The sequence below is a fragment of the Barbus barbus genome (assembly GCF_936440315.1).
Source record: "Barbus barbus genome assembly, chromosome: 25".
Classification (NCBI taxonomy): Eukaryota; Metazoa; Chordata; class Actinopteri; order Cypriniformes; family Cyprinidae; genus Barbus; species Barbus barbus.
Window position 1 is genome coordinate 30,567,988 of NC_136753.1, and position 13,451 is coordinate 30,581,438.

A 13,451-nucleotide genomic window follows, 5' to 3' on the forward strand; every position below is an offset into this window, starting at 1 on the left:
TCCACATAAAAAGCTAAGTCTGTTTCAGTGAAATATGCACTCTTTTTAATGCAGAAAAAAAGGAACATACAAATAATAATAATAATTTGTAAGTCGCTTTGGATAAAAGTGTCTGCTAAATGACTAAATGTAAATGTAATAACAATACAAATTATAAACAAATGATAGAATGCAATGATAGAATAAATGAAGTAAAGTTTCTTCCTCAACTTTGCAGAATACACAAGATAGAGACATAAAAAAGTTTGTTGGATAAACATTACGCAAAATCTTAAAATGTTGGATTAAAAAAATGGATTAAACTTCAAAAGGCAATGATGCCATTGGATAAATATGAGAGCTGCACATTTCACAATTTCATTTGCTCCTAAAGTGAATTTGCATTTCCATCTTATGTTCAGATCAATGCGAATACGACCCATGTTTTTATGCAGCAAACATAGTCGTGAATGATGAAAGAAGTTAATGTGCCTTCTAAAAATCTAAACAATTAAGACAGTAATATTTATGTTTTAAATTAATATAATAATATGTTTGACTTGTCCCTTTTCATAAAAATGGTTTAAAAGCTGAAATGTAATTTTATAAGATTTTTGTGTGTGAAAACGTCAATTTATGGCTTAAAATGTTACCATAGACATTCATACAGTGTTCATTTTACTTGTGCAGCTCTCAAAAAGATTCATAAATTGCCTTAAATTGATTTTTTTAAATTCAGCAGAGACCTTGTAAATAGTGAAATAAAATTATTTCATTGGTATTTGTTGATATTTGTGCATTGAAAATGTTTTTGATTGACATTTAGACTTATCTGATTTTCAATATTTAAAAAAATTGTCTTTTTTTATTTGGGCTACCAAAATCTGAAGAGGACCTGCCCGAAGGGCTACCATGGATTTGGACATTTTGTAAGCCCTCCCTGAAAGGCATGTTTTAGATAAATGCACATAACTTGGAGACAAACTTTTGAGGACAGAGCTGGCAGAGGAAGACTACACAAAGTCATAAATTCTTCATACTCCAGTGTAGTACTATTGTCTTTAAATAAATCCAAAACAAAAACAATACCTCTCTCATATCACAAAAGAGACTTTCCACGGATTAAAACACTTGAATTGTTCCAAATAATTTCTTTGTGGGGAGAAAAGTTAAGCAGTAACAGTTTCTAAGCAAGTAAAGCTTGTTGGTGAAAATGACTTTGGCTCGTGCACTCTGTGAAAGGCCAAGTCTGGCGGTGACGTCATGCTGTCTGCCTCGAAGCCCCGCCCCCGCGCTAAGCCCCGCCCCCCCCCCCCGCCGGTTCCCAGCTAACTTGGACTTGAATGAGCTGCGCGCAGAGACGGCTGGAAAGTAGTACAAACCGTCTGGGAATAACACCGGGAATACTGGAGCACAGCGGCCAGACAACGGGACGGGGGTGGGGGGACGGAGGTTAAAGGCAAGCCGCTCCTGGAAGAGAGAAGCGTCGCTGAGGAAAGAAGAGGAAAAGCCGTGCCGTGAAGCGATCGCGTCCGTCCGTTTTCCGCGAGATCTCCTCAATGTTCAGCTTCATGGGTCTGATGAACGGAAGCACCGACACCCACACCAATGTCTCCTGTACATGTAACTGCAAGAGATCCACTTCATTCCAGAGCATGGCGATCAGTGAGTAACGTTACCGGAGCGTTATTTTCTTCTTTAAACGATTCGAATCGCGGCGCTGGTCAACCGGCAAACTGCGGCTGTCGGGTTCTGCTTTTAACGGACATTTATATGTATTTCTGTTGTTTAGACTCGGTATGTGTTGGGTGTCGTCTGGGATCAACTCCTGAGAAAGTTTCGGCGCGGACTAGTTTAGGTGGAGTAAGGATCTGGTTTAGGTGGAGTAAGGATCTGGTTTAGGTGGAGTAAGGATGCTGGAGTAAGGATCTGGTTTAGGTGGAGTAAGGATCTGGTTTAGGTGGAGTAAGGGTCTGGTTTAGGTGGAGTAAGGGTCTGGTTTAGGTGGAGTAAGGATGCTGGAGTAAGGGTCTGGTTTAGGTGGAGTAAGGATCTGGTTTAGGTGGAGTAAGGATCTGGTTTAGGTGGAGTAAGGGTCTGGTTTAGGTGGAGTAAGGATCTGGTTTAGGTGGAGTAAGGGTCTGGTTTAGGTGGAGTAAGGGTCTGGTTTAGGTGGAGTAAGGGTCTGGTTTAGGTGGAGTAAGGGTCTGGTTTAGGTGGAGTAAGGATCTGGTTTAGGTGGAGTAAGGGTCTGGTTTAGGTGGAGTAAGGATCTGGTTTAGGTGGCGTAAGGGTCTGGTTTAGGTGGAGTAAGGGTCTGGTTTAGGTGGAGTAAGGGTCTGGTTTAGATGGAGTAAGGGTCTGGTTTAGGTGGAGTAAGGATCTGGTTAGTAGGTGAAGCGGTCAGTGACAGACAGATCATTAGCTCTCATTACACCACAGAATATCAATTATGCCTGAATTCGTATGTTTCTGGACAGATATCTGACCCTGCAGCACAAAAGCAGTCATGAGTAACACAGGTATATTTGTAGCAATAGACAACAATACATTGTATGGATCAAAATTATACATTTCTCTTTTATGACAAAAATCATTAGGATATTAAGATCATGTTCCATGAAGATATTTAGTAAATGTCCTACCATAAACTTCATTTTTGATTAGTAATATGCATTGCTAAGAACTTAATTTGAACAACTTTAAAGGAGATTTTCTCAATATTTAGATTTTTTTGCTCCCTCAGATTCCAGATTTTCTAATAGTTGTATCTCAGACAAATATTGTCCTATCATAACAAACCATACATCAATGGAAAGATTATTTATTCATAAATTTACTGGTTTTGTGGTCCAGGGTCACATTTCTGTTTTAAACTGAATAAGAATGACATCTAAGTAGCTATTTTTCAGCGAGGAACAGTATAACAAATAATATTCTTGTCATCTTTTAGGATGATCTGTTAAATGCAAATTATATTTTGAAGAACATTGGTAACCAAACAGTTTCTATTCCCCATTGACTTCAATGGTTTTTCCCCTTATAATGAAACCAGTAACCGTTTGGTTCATTCTTCAAAATATCTTCAACAGAAGAAGGTCATTCATAAGGTTTGGTGAGTAAATGTAATAAAATGTTCATTTTTGGGTGAAGTATCCCTTGGTTCTTATTGCTGGGGAAATTCAGTTCAAGTTTATTTGTATAGCACTTTTCACGATGCAAATCGTTGCAAAGCAGCTTTACAGAAAATACGTTTTTCTACATTATATTTAGTAATAGCTTATCAGTGGTGACGGAGTAAAGTTGATATGGCAGAAATGTACAGTACAAATCAAGCAGTTAGTTAATGTCATGTAATCAAACAGACGGTGAACACTATTAACAGCAATGATTATATGTTCTGATCAAATTTATAGCAAAAGTTGGTAGTTTTGTATGTTGTCTGAGGGTTGGCGTCATCTGAGGTCTTCTAGGTGGTTGGCAAAGTCTCCCTGCCAAAAAAATCAAAACAATAGAAATCTTCACAGAATTTGGTTGTAATGGGACTTGTATTGGTTTTAATGGAAACTGCTGTGGGTTTCTACTGGTCACCTTCTATTGGTGGCTTGTTAAAACCAATAAATCCTAGGAATATGTCCCAAAACACACTACTGAGAACTATTTTTTAAAGTTGATGGTTTGTAAAGTTTCTGGTATTTATAGTGGAAACTATTAGACATTCTGTGATGGTTTCCTCTCAGCGATATGCACATGATATTATTATGATGCTAAAACGTGCACATTTTCATAAGCATGCAGTTCTGAAGCGCTTTGATGTCCTCGGGCCGGTCTGTGTATCAGACGGATGTGGTTTGCTCTCGGTCAGTCAGTCAGACGGTTGTGTGTGTGACGTTCTGTCTGCTCTCAAATCCTCAGCTGGGAGTTGCCCGACTAATACTTAATTTGTAGTGACTAACTTATTGTTCAGCAGCTGCCCCCTGTTGTCCAGCAGACTCATTCATTCGTGGAATTCTCTCTGATTAACCGTCTTGCAAAATCTGTCTGCAGTTTGCAAATAATCTTTCGTAAAGGAAAAGCTGAACCAATAACAAGGTGATATCAGCAAGAACTCGCTGTTGTGGGAAAAGAACTTGCTGTGCAGTTTGGACTTGTGCCTTTGCTTTGTCATAAATAATGTTCCTTGTAATCGCAGCTCCTTGAAAACGCTATCTCTGTTTTCAGAAGTTGTCTTGCCCTTGTTTGTCTAGACAGACACTCAGTCACGCCTGATTATAACATCATACACTATACCAGGCAAAAGCTTCGAGTCAGTATAATTTTGGGAAAGAAATGAAAGAAATGTATAGTTTTATTTAGCAAGGATGAATGCTTAAATTGATCAAAAGTGATGATAAAGGCATTTATAATATTACAAAAGATTTCTATTTCAGATAAATGCTGTTCTTCTGAACTTTCTATTCATCAAAGAAACCTGAAAAACTTCTACTCAGCTGTTATCATAATAATAATAATAATAATAAAGGTGTTTTGAGCAGAAAATCTGAATTTTAGAACGATTTCTGAAGGATCATGTGACTGGAGTAATGATGCTAATAATTCAGCTTTGAAATCACAGGAATAAATTACATTTTAAAATATATTCAAATAGAAAGCAGTTATTTTAAATAGTAAAAATATTTCACAATATTACAGCTTTTGGATCAGATAAATGCAGGCTTGGTGAGCAGAAGAGACTTCTTTAAAAAAACATTACAAATCTTACTGTTCAAAAACTTTTGACTGGTAATGTCCGTCCTCCTTTTCCCGGGATTTCTAAATTGCCTAAAATGTTTGACTTATTTTTGTGTTTGCATCGCTTTGATTGTTCTCTATAGATCCCGCCACGATTGGTCGATTGTAGAATGCCTGCACGCTATTGGTCAAACTGCTTTTCAGTCATTACCTGCAGCAAGTATGAAAGCAATAAACCCTGGACACTTTAGGCAATTTAGAAATCCTGGAGAAATCGGACGTGTGTGGTCACCCTATGTTCGCTCCAATCCCGTTTAAAGGCCACGAGCGAAGCAGAATGAATGTGAATTGGCTTGAAGCTCAGAGCTGCTGTTTCTTTATTGTTGTTTTGCGGGATGGAAGCCTGCTTGTTTCTGCTCACAGAAATGGTGCTTTAAGCAGATTTGAGGGTTTAACATTTTCCTGGATGTTATAATCAAGTCGACTCATGAAACAGACTTAAAGTGCTCTGCTCTTTTCATGACAAGCTGCGTCATGGATTCATGATCCACAGATTCACGTCTGCATTCATGATCGCTGAAGCCAGGAGAGATTGAGTGATAGACGTGTGTCAGCGACTGTCAAATATGACTAGCACTCAATCTCTCCTGGCTTCTGTGAACATGAAGAGTTCAATAAAGAAAGACATGTGACGTCTCCGGGTAGAAATCTATGCTCAAAATACAAAAGCAAACATTGTGCATGCAAAATTAAGATGTTTTGCATTGTGACATTATTTTTAGACACATTTAACCTTTGTTCCTGTCATTCTTTATTGATACAGTCATGCTTGATGTTTGTCAGACATTCAGTTACTTACCCTCACATGTGAATAAAACTCTATTTTTTATTTTTTTAGATCGTTTAAGTCTTTAATTACATTTTATGAACCATGAAGCATGCCTAAACATGTCTTTAATTCATGCAACTTTCACCATTTAATAATTTAATTATTTTTTACAGTAATAGGGCATCATAGGATATATGCAAAATATAATTTTGTTATTTCTTTCTTTTGATTTGAGAACGTTTTTGGTCTGGTGTTACATTCTCTTCTTCGTCTGTGAGATCGTCGCCCGTGTCTGTCAGAACGGTTAGCGAGAAACACAAATGAGACGTGAGCGTGACACAGACCACCAGATGAGATCAGCTCCTCTCTTACGAGAAACGCTCTTCGTCTGAAGAGGCTGCTGTGTTTGGGACGGAGGCCGGACCAGATCGTCCCTTCAGGGGAAGACGGGATGGTTTTCCTCCTAACAGGATATTACAGCTGGCGGTTTCCTTTGATCCTTTGTGTTTTGTGACTCAAGGGTTTGCCGGTAGCTGCTAGACATTGTGGGCAGATCTGGCAACCGAACAGAAGTCTTTGTCACCCATGTAAACAATGTGGTTGTCAGTTATAATGAGATTATTTGGATTTTTTTTTTTTTTTGAAAAGGAGCTACATGCAGACACAGATCAGCTGAAGACGCGTCACAGAAGAATGTCTTTCTGCTCCCTGACCTCGTTTCACTCAAACCTTCTGGTAGATAATGAAAAACAGGCTTCATTTGTTCCTGTAATTCTTCACTGATAATGCAGTCATGCACATGAATCTAGCTCTATTTGTACATGTATATGAAATTAAATGGATAGTTCATCTTAAAATAAAAATTCTGTAATAATTGCGTAACCTCATGGGTGATCGAAGGCCTAATTAAATGTCTTTATGAACTTTTTGAAGCGTTTACCCCAGTTGAAGTTCACTTTCAAGCACTTTAGGTTTCATCAAAAATATCGTAATTTGTGTTTTGAAGACGAACAAAAGTCTTTGGATTTTTAATGACATGAAGATCACTAAATGATGAGAGAATTTTCATTTTTTGTTGAATTAATTCTTTAATAAATACATTTCATGTTATTTGCTCATAGCACTGCACAATTTGAAAAAAAAAATCAATTGCGATATTAGTTTTTCTGATATAATTTTTAAAAAATTACACATTTGCTTTGCTTGTTTGTATGGCTGCAAATTTGGCCCAAATGTTGTGATTATTTATAAATATGGCTATAATTGTAACAATGATCATCTTTGATAAATGATTATTTTTTCCAGTATAAAATTTACTAAAAAAAAAGAAAAAGTTTCTTAAAAAGAAACAGCAGGAAGCCTTAAAGCATATCTTTTGTTCTTCTCATTACAGCGTTGTAAAAAGGGTTTTGTGATTTGATAATTGCACCAAGCCATATTGCAGTTTTGGTTTGGTTTTGATTAGTGCTGTCAAACCATTAATCCCATTCAAAATAAATGTTTTGTTTACGTGATATATGTGTGTGTACTGCGTATTTTTATGTATATATAAATACACACATGCATGTAAAAAGATACATTATAAATTATTTGAATACGCATATATGCATGTAAATGCATGTAAATATTTTCAAAATATTTACAGTATGTGTGTGTATTTATATATTCATAATATATATACACAGTATGCACACATATATTATGTAAACAAAAACTTTTATTTTGGATGCAATTAATGTTCTGACAGCACTAGTTTTGATTAATAATCATACAGATCTATTTACTCATAAACTGATACAACCATAGCCCGTAGTTCCTGTAGTTGGTCTCAGAGTTTGGTGACTCTGCAGTGAAACGCTGCTCTCTCTGCTGTTGATCTGGGGTTTGTCGTGTCTTTGTTAGGTTGATGCTCAGCTAATTATCTGGCCTTGACCTTGTGACGCGTCGCTGTGTCTTTGAGGCCTGAGGCAGATCTTTCTGATACAAACACATCTGCGGCGATCCGGCGCTGAGGAAACACCGCTGCGTTCTGCTCTTCACAGCACAGGAAGAGGAAACAGCTGCGCTCCAGAACAAGACCCACGGCTACATAAGAGCTGTCCTGTTCATCAATAGTGTGTCCTAAAGAGTTCGTTATATCACTTACTCACAGTTCTGTGGTGTCTGACTGGTCTGTTCCTCACAAACCTGATCATATGACTTCAGAGGAACAGAAACTACCACTCAAAAGTTTGGAATAGTTAAGATGTTTTGGAATTTTTTTTATGTTTTGGATAGAAATGTTTTCTAGTCACTAGAGCGTCATTTACTTGATCAAAATACAGTGAAAAGAATAAAATGACTGCAATTTGCAATAACTGTTTTCTATTGAAATTTGTATTGAGAATTCCAGAAATTCTCCGCTTTGAATCACAGAAATAAATAAATGATGTGAGGGATGCACTGCATGATTTTAATGCACGATGTGGAGGCCTCCGCGAAGTGCATTAAAATCTTTTAATGCAAAGCTAGCCGTGCAACATCCCACTTATAGTATGGTCATTTGCCAGCATTGATTAAGTTAAATCTGTTAATGAAGTTTGCAGCGCAATATTTGACCAGACGGGTAAAAATGATGGTTATTTTCGTCAGTTACGGCTCGTTAGCTCTAGCATTCTGTCCGGTTTAAATCAAGCACAGAGATGAATAGTGGAATATAATGTAGCAATCTAGTATCTAGACTATTTTATTAATAAAAGTCGTAGGGCAACAAGTTTGTGTCTGCGCAATCTGCGATCTCTGACCTCTCTCTCTCTCTGTGTGTGTGTGTGTGTGTGTGTGTGTGTGTGCGAGTGATGTGTGTGTGTGCGAGTGGTGTGTGTGTGTGTGTGTGTGTGTGTGTGTGTGTGCGAGTGGTGTGTGTGTGTGTGTGTGTGTGTGCGAGTGATGTGTGTGGGTTTGTGTGCCTCAATTAAAGCAGCGCATTAATATAGAATTGTAATTAAACTGGCTTGGAACTACCTGTGCATTAAACGGTTTTAATGCATGCCTGCCAGCCAATCAGAATCGAGTATTGAGACAGACCATGGTATAATACAATGTATTCACATAGAAAATGGCTGGTTTAAATTGTAATAATATTTCACTGTTTTTACTGTATTTTTGATTTAAAAAAAAAATGCAGCCTTGGTGAGCAGAAGAGATTTCTTTCAAAAATAATAAAAATCCTAGTGTAGTGTATATATTAGTGTTGTTATAGTTTTAAGGTTGAATGGATTTTGAATGGCTCTCAAAGTTTTTATCATTTATTAGCTGGAAAAATCTCTGAAAGTGATTGCAATGATGTCTGTGTTGCTATCATTATAGTTGTGGTGTGGACTCGTATTGAATCTTTACAGTCATAGTTATTGTTCTCAGTGTGGAAGTCTCACTCAATGCTATGGTGCTTTTATGGTGTTTTTGTCCTTTTTGAAGCTTGTGTGTGAAACAGTTGTGTAAAATTCTTCCTAAATCAGGTTTGGAGAGACTCTTGAATGAGTAAATGATGACAGAACTGATTTTTGGGGTGAGATGGTGCTTTTAGGTTCTTGTGGTGGATGTTTTAATGTTCTTGGTCTCAGCTGGAGCGCGGCGGTGGGTTGCTCATTCCTCATAATGGCTGCGTCTCTGCCACGGACACGCTGCTAATTGCAGGGCTGCTTTGACTCACCTCAGTCAGTGCATTTAGTGTCGCTGACATCACCTTCTCTCAGCGCTCCGTCATCACTGAAGCACGCCTGTCCTGACACGAATGGCGCCGTATGTCCGTCTGCTGGGGTTTTTAGTAGAGATGCACCAATGTATTGGCTGATAAAACGGTTATCTGCACTATCGGCTGATTGTTTAAAAACAGCCAATGATCAGGGCCGATTATATCCTGTTAAAGCATAAATACAATCATGTGTGAAGGAAATGTCCCTTGTATTAATTTAGGGCTATCAAATTGAACACAATATTAACACTTTAATGCAATCTCACTTAAAAACTAGCGCCGTTAATGCAGGTTCAGGATTGCCAGATTTGTGGTTTTCCCTTCATCAAATATTATTTGTAGAGCACCTTTTATCTAATAATTGCAAGGAGCTTTAAGTTCTAAAAATAATAAAGTATCAGCTCAAATTCTGTCCATTTTATCACTAAATTAAGACAAATGCCATTTTGTCGCTCTTAAATGTGGCGCGACAGATCTCTGTAGCTTCAGTGCGAGTCTCTTATTACAAGTTATAGCACAAAATAAACATAAATGAGCATCAGAAGGCATTGAAAGAACTAGTGCAACTTACTGAAATGAATCACGTCGCATGTAATCGATCAGTCCATGTTTAAACTGCGGGAAAATGCCAATAAAACCGCTTATGATCAATATGAATCTTAGCATTTATTTCAGGGAAGTTCTCCAGTTGTGTTCACAATTGGTTAGTTAGCTATAAAACACTAGAGAGAAGCTTATTAACTGTTAATTATATTTGGATGTTTGAATAAATCTGACATGAAGATAAATTTTTATGAAAACTACCTTATACGTAATTGAGTTCTATACAAATGTTTTAGTTTGTATTTGAGTGTGATTATTGTATTGAAAAATAAATAGCAGTTGAATATAATGGATGTTAATTTCCTCTAATATTATAATAATGTGTCATGAGAGGGTTCCCTATATAGTTCACAACATATCGGTATCGATTCTGAATAATGGGCTTTTGGGTATCAGATTTTTAGCATCTGTAGTTTTTACTCCCGCGTTCTGTCCGTGAGGAATCGTATTGGGGTGATGTGTGATCGTGTGCGTTCGTCTCAGACGGATCGCAGTGGTTTGTCTGTGACCGCAGGCGAGGCGCGAGCTTGTGCTCCGTTATCTCTCGCAGTATCGGTCACACGCAGCTACATGCCTGGACCTTGTGTGGTTTAGATCAGGATCTGGTTACAGAAGATCATAAGAAATTGTGAAACCTGTTTTTCTTCCGTTCCCAGTCTTTTGCGGTTTTTCCCCTTTCCTCTCTCTTCCTTGTACACTCTGCCATGAGAGAGATCCAGCCTGTTTATCTGTCTGTCTGTCGAGCATGTGCTGCTCCGGTCATAGGGTTTCATCTTCTGTGTGTGTGTGTGTGTGTGTGTTTGTGTTGTGCGTGTTGTGTGTGTGTCCAAATGTCTCCACAAGCAGAGTAAAGCTTGACATTTTTGACCTTGTGGCGGCCGGCCTGCTGTCACTGCGAGGGGAAAAAAATTATAAAAAATAGTAAATGTTGTTTATCTAAAAGTGTAAGAATCCAAACAGGTTTTCTGTAAAGTCTCCCATAATTCACAGAAACCTAACGTGTGTGTGTGTGTTTCTTTGTTTGTGTGTGTGTGTTTCTTTGTTTGTTTTTCTGGTTATCAAATGAAGGCATAAAACAATTTAATTTAATGTTTTAATTAAATGTCTTTTAATCAAATGACAAACAATTTTAATACTATTAAAATGAAAACATGGGAGAAATATTGAAATCACCGCGAGCGTCGCACACTTCGGTGTGTATGAAACCATGTGTCTGCTCCATTCATAACACAGATATGCAGAGCATGCAGGATTCATATTTAAAGTCTTTTGTGGCTTAATATTTGCAGTCCATAATCGCGATTTTAATTTAAGTGTAATGACCTGTAATGATTAATTCATCCAAACTTTGACAAATTTATACAGTAAATTCCGTTCTTATGACTGGGTGCCGCACACTGCATTGATTGTATTTTTATTTTTTTAAATGCATAAAATACATATTATATATATGAAATACAGTGAAATATTATTACAATATAAAACAGCTGTTTTCTATGTGAATATGTGTTAAACTGTAATGTATTTCTGTGATCTGCAGCTGTATTTTCAGCATCATTACTGCAGTCTTCAGTGTCACATGATCTTCAGAAATCATAATAATATACTGATTTACTGATCAACAAACATTAATATTATTATCAATGTTGAACACAGTTGTGCTGCACAATATTTTTGTTGAAACTGTGATGCATTTTATTTATTCACAGATGAATAGAAAGTTCAAAAGAACAGCATTTATTTGAAATAGAAATCTACTGTAACATTATAAATGTCTTTACTGACACTTTTCATAAATTTAATGCATTTTTGATGAATGAAAGTATTAATTTCACTTTTGAAAAAACCTTCTATTGAATGGTAAAGTATCTATCCATCTATCCATCTATCCATCTATCCATCTATCTATCTATCTATCTATCTATCCATCTATCTATCTATATATCTATATAATGTGTGTGTCTAGTATCGTGTAAGCAGTGAGAGAGCCAGTGGTTTGCTGATGATCTCTGTCGTGTCTTTTTTGTTGTATGTGTGTGTACAGTAAGTACAGTAGACACTGTCCCGGGCCGTCTCTTTCATTATAGGTCATTGATTGATTGTCTGTATCAGTGTGTTTCTGTCACACTCGCTGTGATCTGTGATCAGCTTCAGACTCTCATCAGCGAGCGCCGGCTATTCTAGTCTCCATTAAGAGTTCCTGTCTGAGTGTGTGAGTTAATAATTAAGTGCTCTGGCAGCGGCCCAGGTGAAGGTAAAGCAAGTCTGGACTCTGTTTGCCGGTCTATGAGCCATATGCTGCTGGCAGAGACGTGAGGAGATTGGCTTTGTTTCTGATCTAAGCAGCAGTCGCTACAGTCCGAGTCGAGCTGAGGCCTGAATTTCAGTCTCATAAAGCAGTAGGACACCTGGAAACATGGAGTTATAGTTCACCTAGAGATCATGTGCTGGTTTTGCTCATCTGTACTGATGGTGCTTTGGTTTGGTTGAAGGTTTGCGTGGCGTTCTGCTCTTTTGTGTTCAGCGAGACTCACACAGACGCTTCAGTGTCTGGAGCCGTAAATAGCAGATGGGGTGTGTGGGAATATAGAGACACCCCTGAGACACACACTCACACACTCTTGATTTCATTAGTCATTTGTTATGTCACGTCTGCGTCCGCTTTCCCAGCATGCTCTCTGTGTCTCACTGCTCTTCAGAGGAACGTTCCTGACTAAAACCACCCTGAGCAGCTCCGGTTATGACCGCGTGTGTGTGTTGAATCATGGGAAGTCTCTTATATCGGGAACTTTTGTCATCGTCCAGACAGTCAGTAGAATCAGACATCAGTGGGACTCAAATCTGCCCCTTTTCCCCAAAAAATTATGCAAATAAATAAATAAAAGTTAAACATTTCATTATTTTTATTACTTATTTTTTCATTAAAAAAATTCAGCTTTAAAAACTTTGGATGGGTTATTTAAATATTAAACAAAAAGCTACTAAAATCATAAAACTTTAACAATACAATTATTAATCTTTTAAAATGATACATTATATATTGTATTATAGTATTATTATGATATTATATCCTTGTGTATTACTGACGTGATGAAGCCGGTGTTCTGCAATATTATTCTTGAACTCTGTCTCATTGTACAAACTGTTTTTTATTTTATTTTTTTTACACAGTATTCTATTTTTTATGCATGTATTTATAATGTAATGTTTTATTTATATTTTTTTATATTATATTTTATGTTGATATAGATGGATAACTAGATCAATTCCAATTAAAATACAACCATTTTTGTTTTTAAAAATTTAAATTCGAATTATTATAAAAATTAATGTTTGAAAATTAATACATTTCTGTCATGATTTTTATTATTATTATTTTAGTAGTTTGTAGTGAAAACCTTTGAGTTTCTGTGTGTATTTGATAGTTTTTTTTTTTTTTTTCATATGGTTATTATGTCTGGTTAGTTAGTTAGTCTCAGAATAAATTACACACTTCATCTGTAAATAAAATAATAAAAAATAAAAGATTATGGCTGAAACCTTCCAAAGGTTGATGAACATATTAATGAAAAATGGACA

The 13,451-nt window shown here is 36.9% G+C and overlaps 1 protein-coding gene across 1 annotated transcript in view; it reads left to right on the forward strand.

Annotated features, from left to right (window-relative positions):
- The first annotated feature begins 1,320 nt into the window (after window positions 1-1,320).
- pmepa1 (prostate transmembrane protein, androgen induced 1) overlaps window positions 1,321-13,451 on the forward strand; it is a 25,081-nt gene continuing 12,950 nt past the window's right edge. The window contains exon 1 of the mRNA XM_079377444.1: window positions 1,321-1,644. Within this exon, the coding sequence (XP_079233570.1) occupies window positions 1,539-1,644 (106 nt within the window). The 5' untranslated portion in view covers window positions 1,321-1,538. The remainder of the gene's footprint in view (window positions 1,645-13,451) is intronic.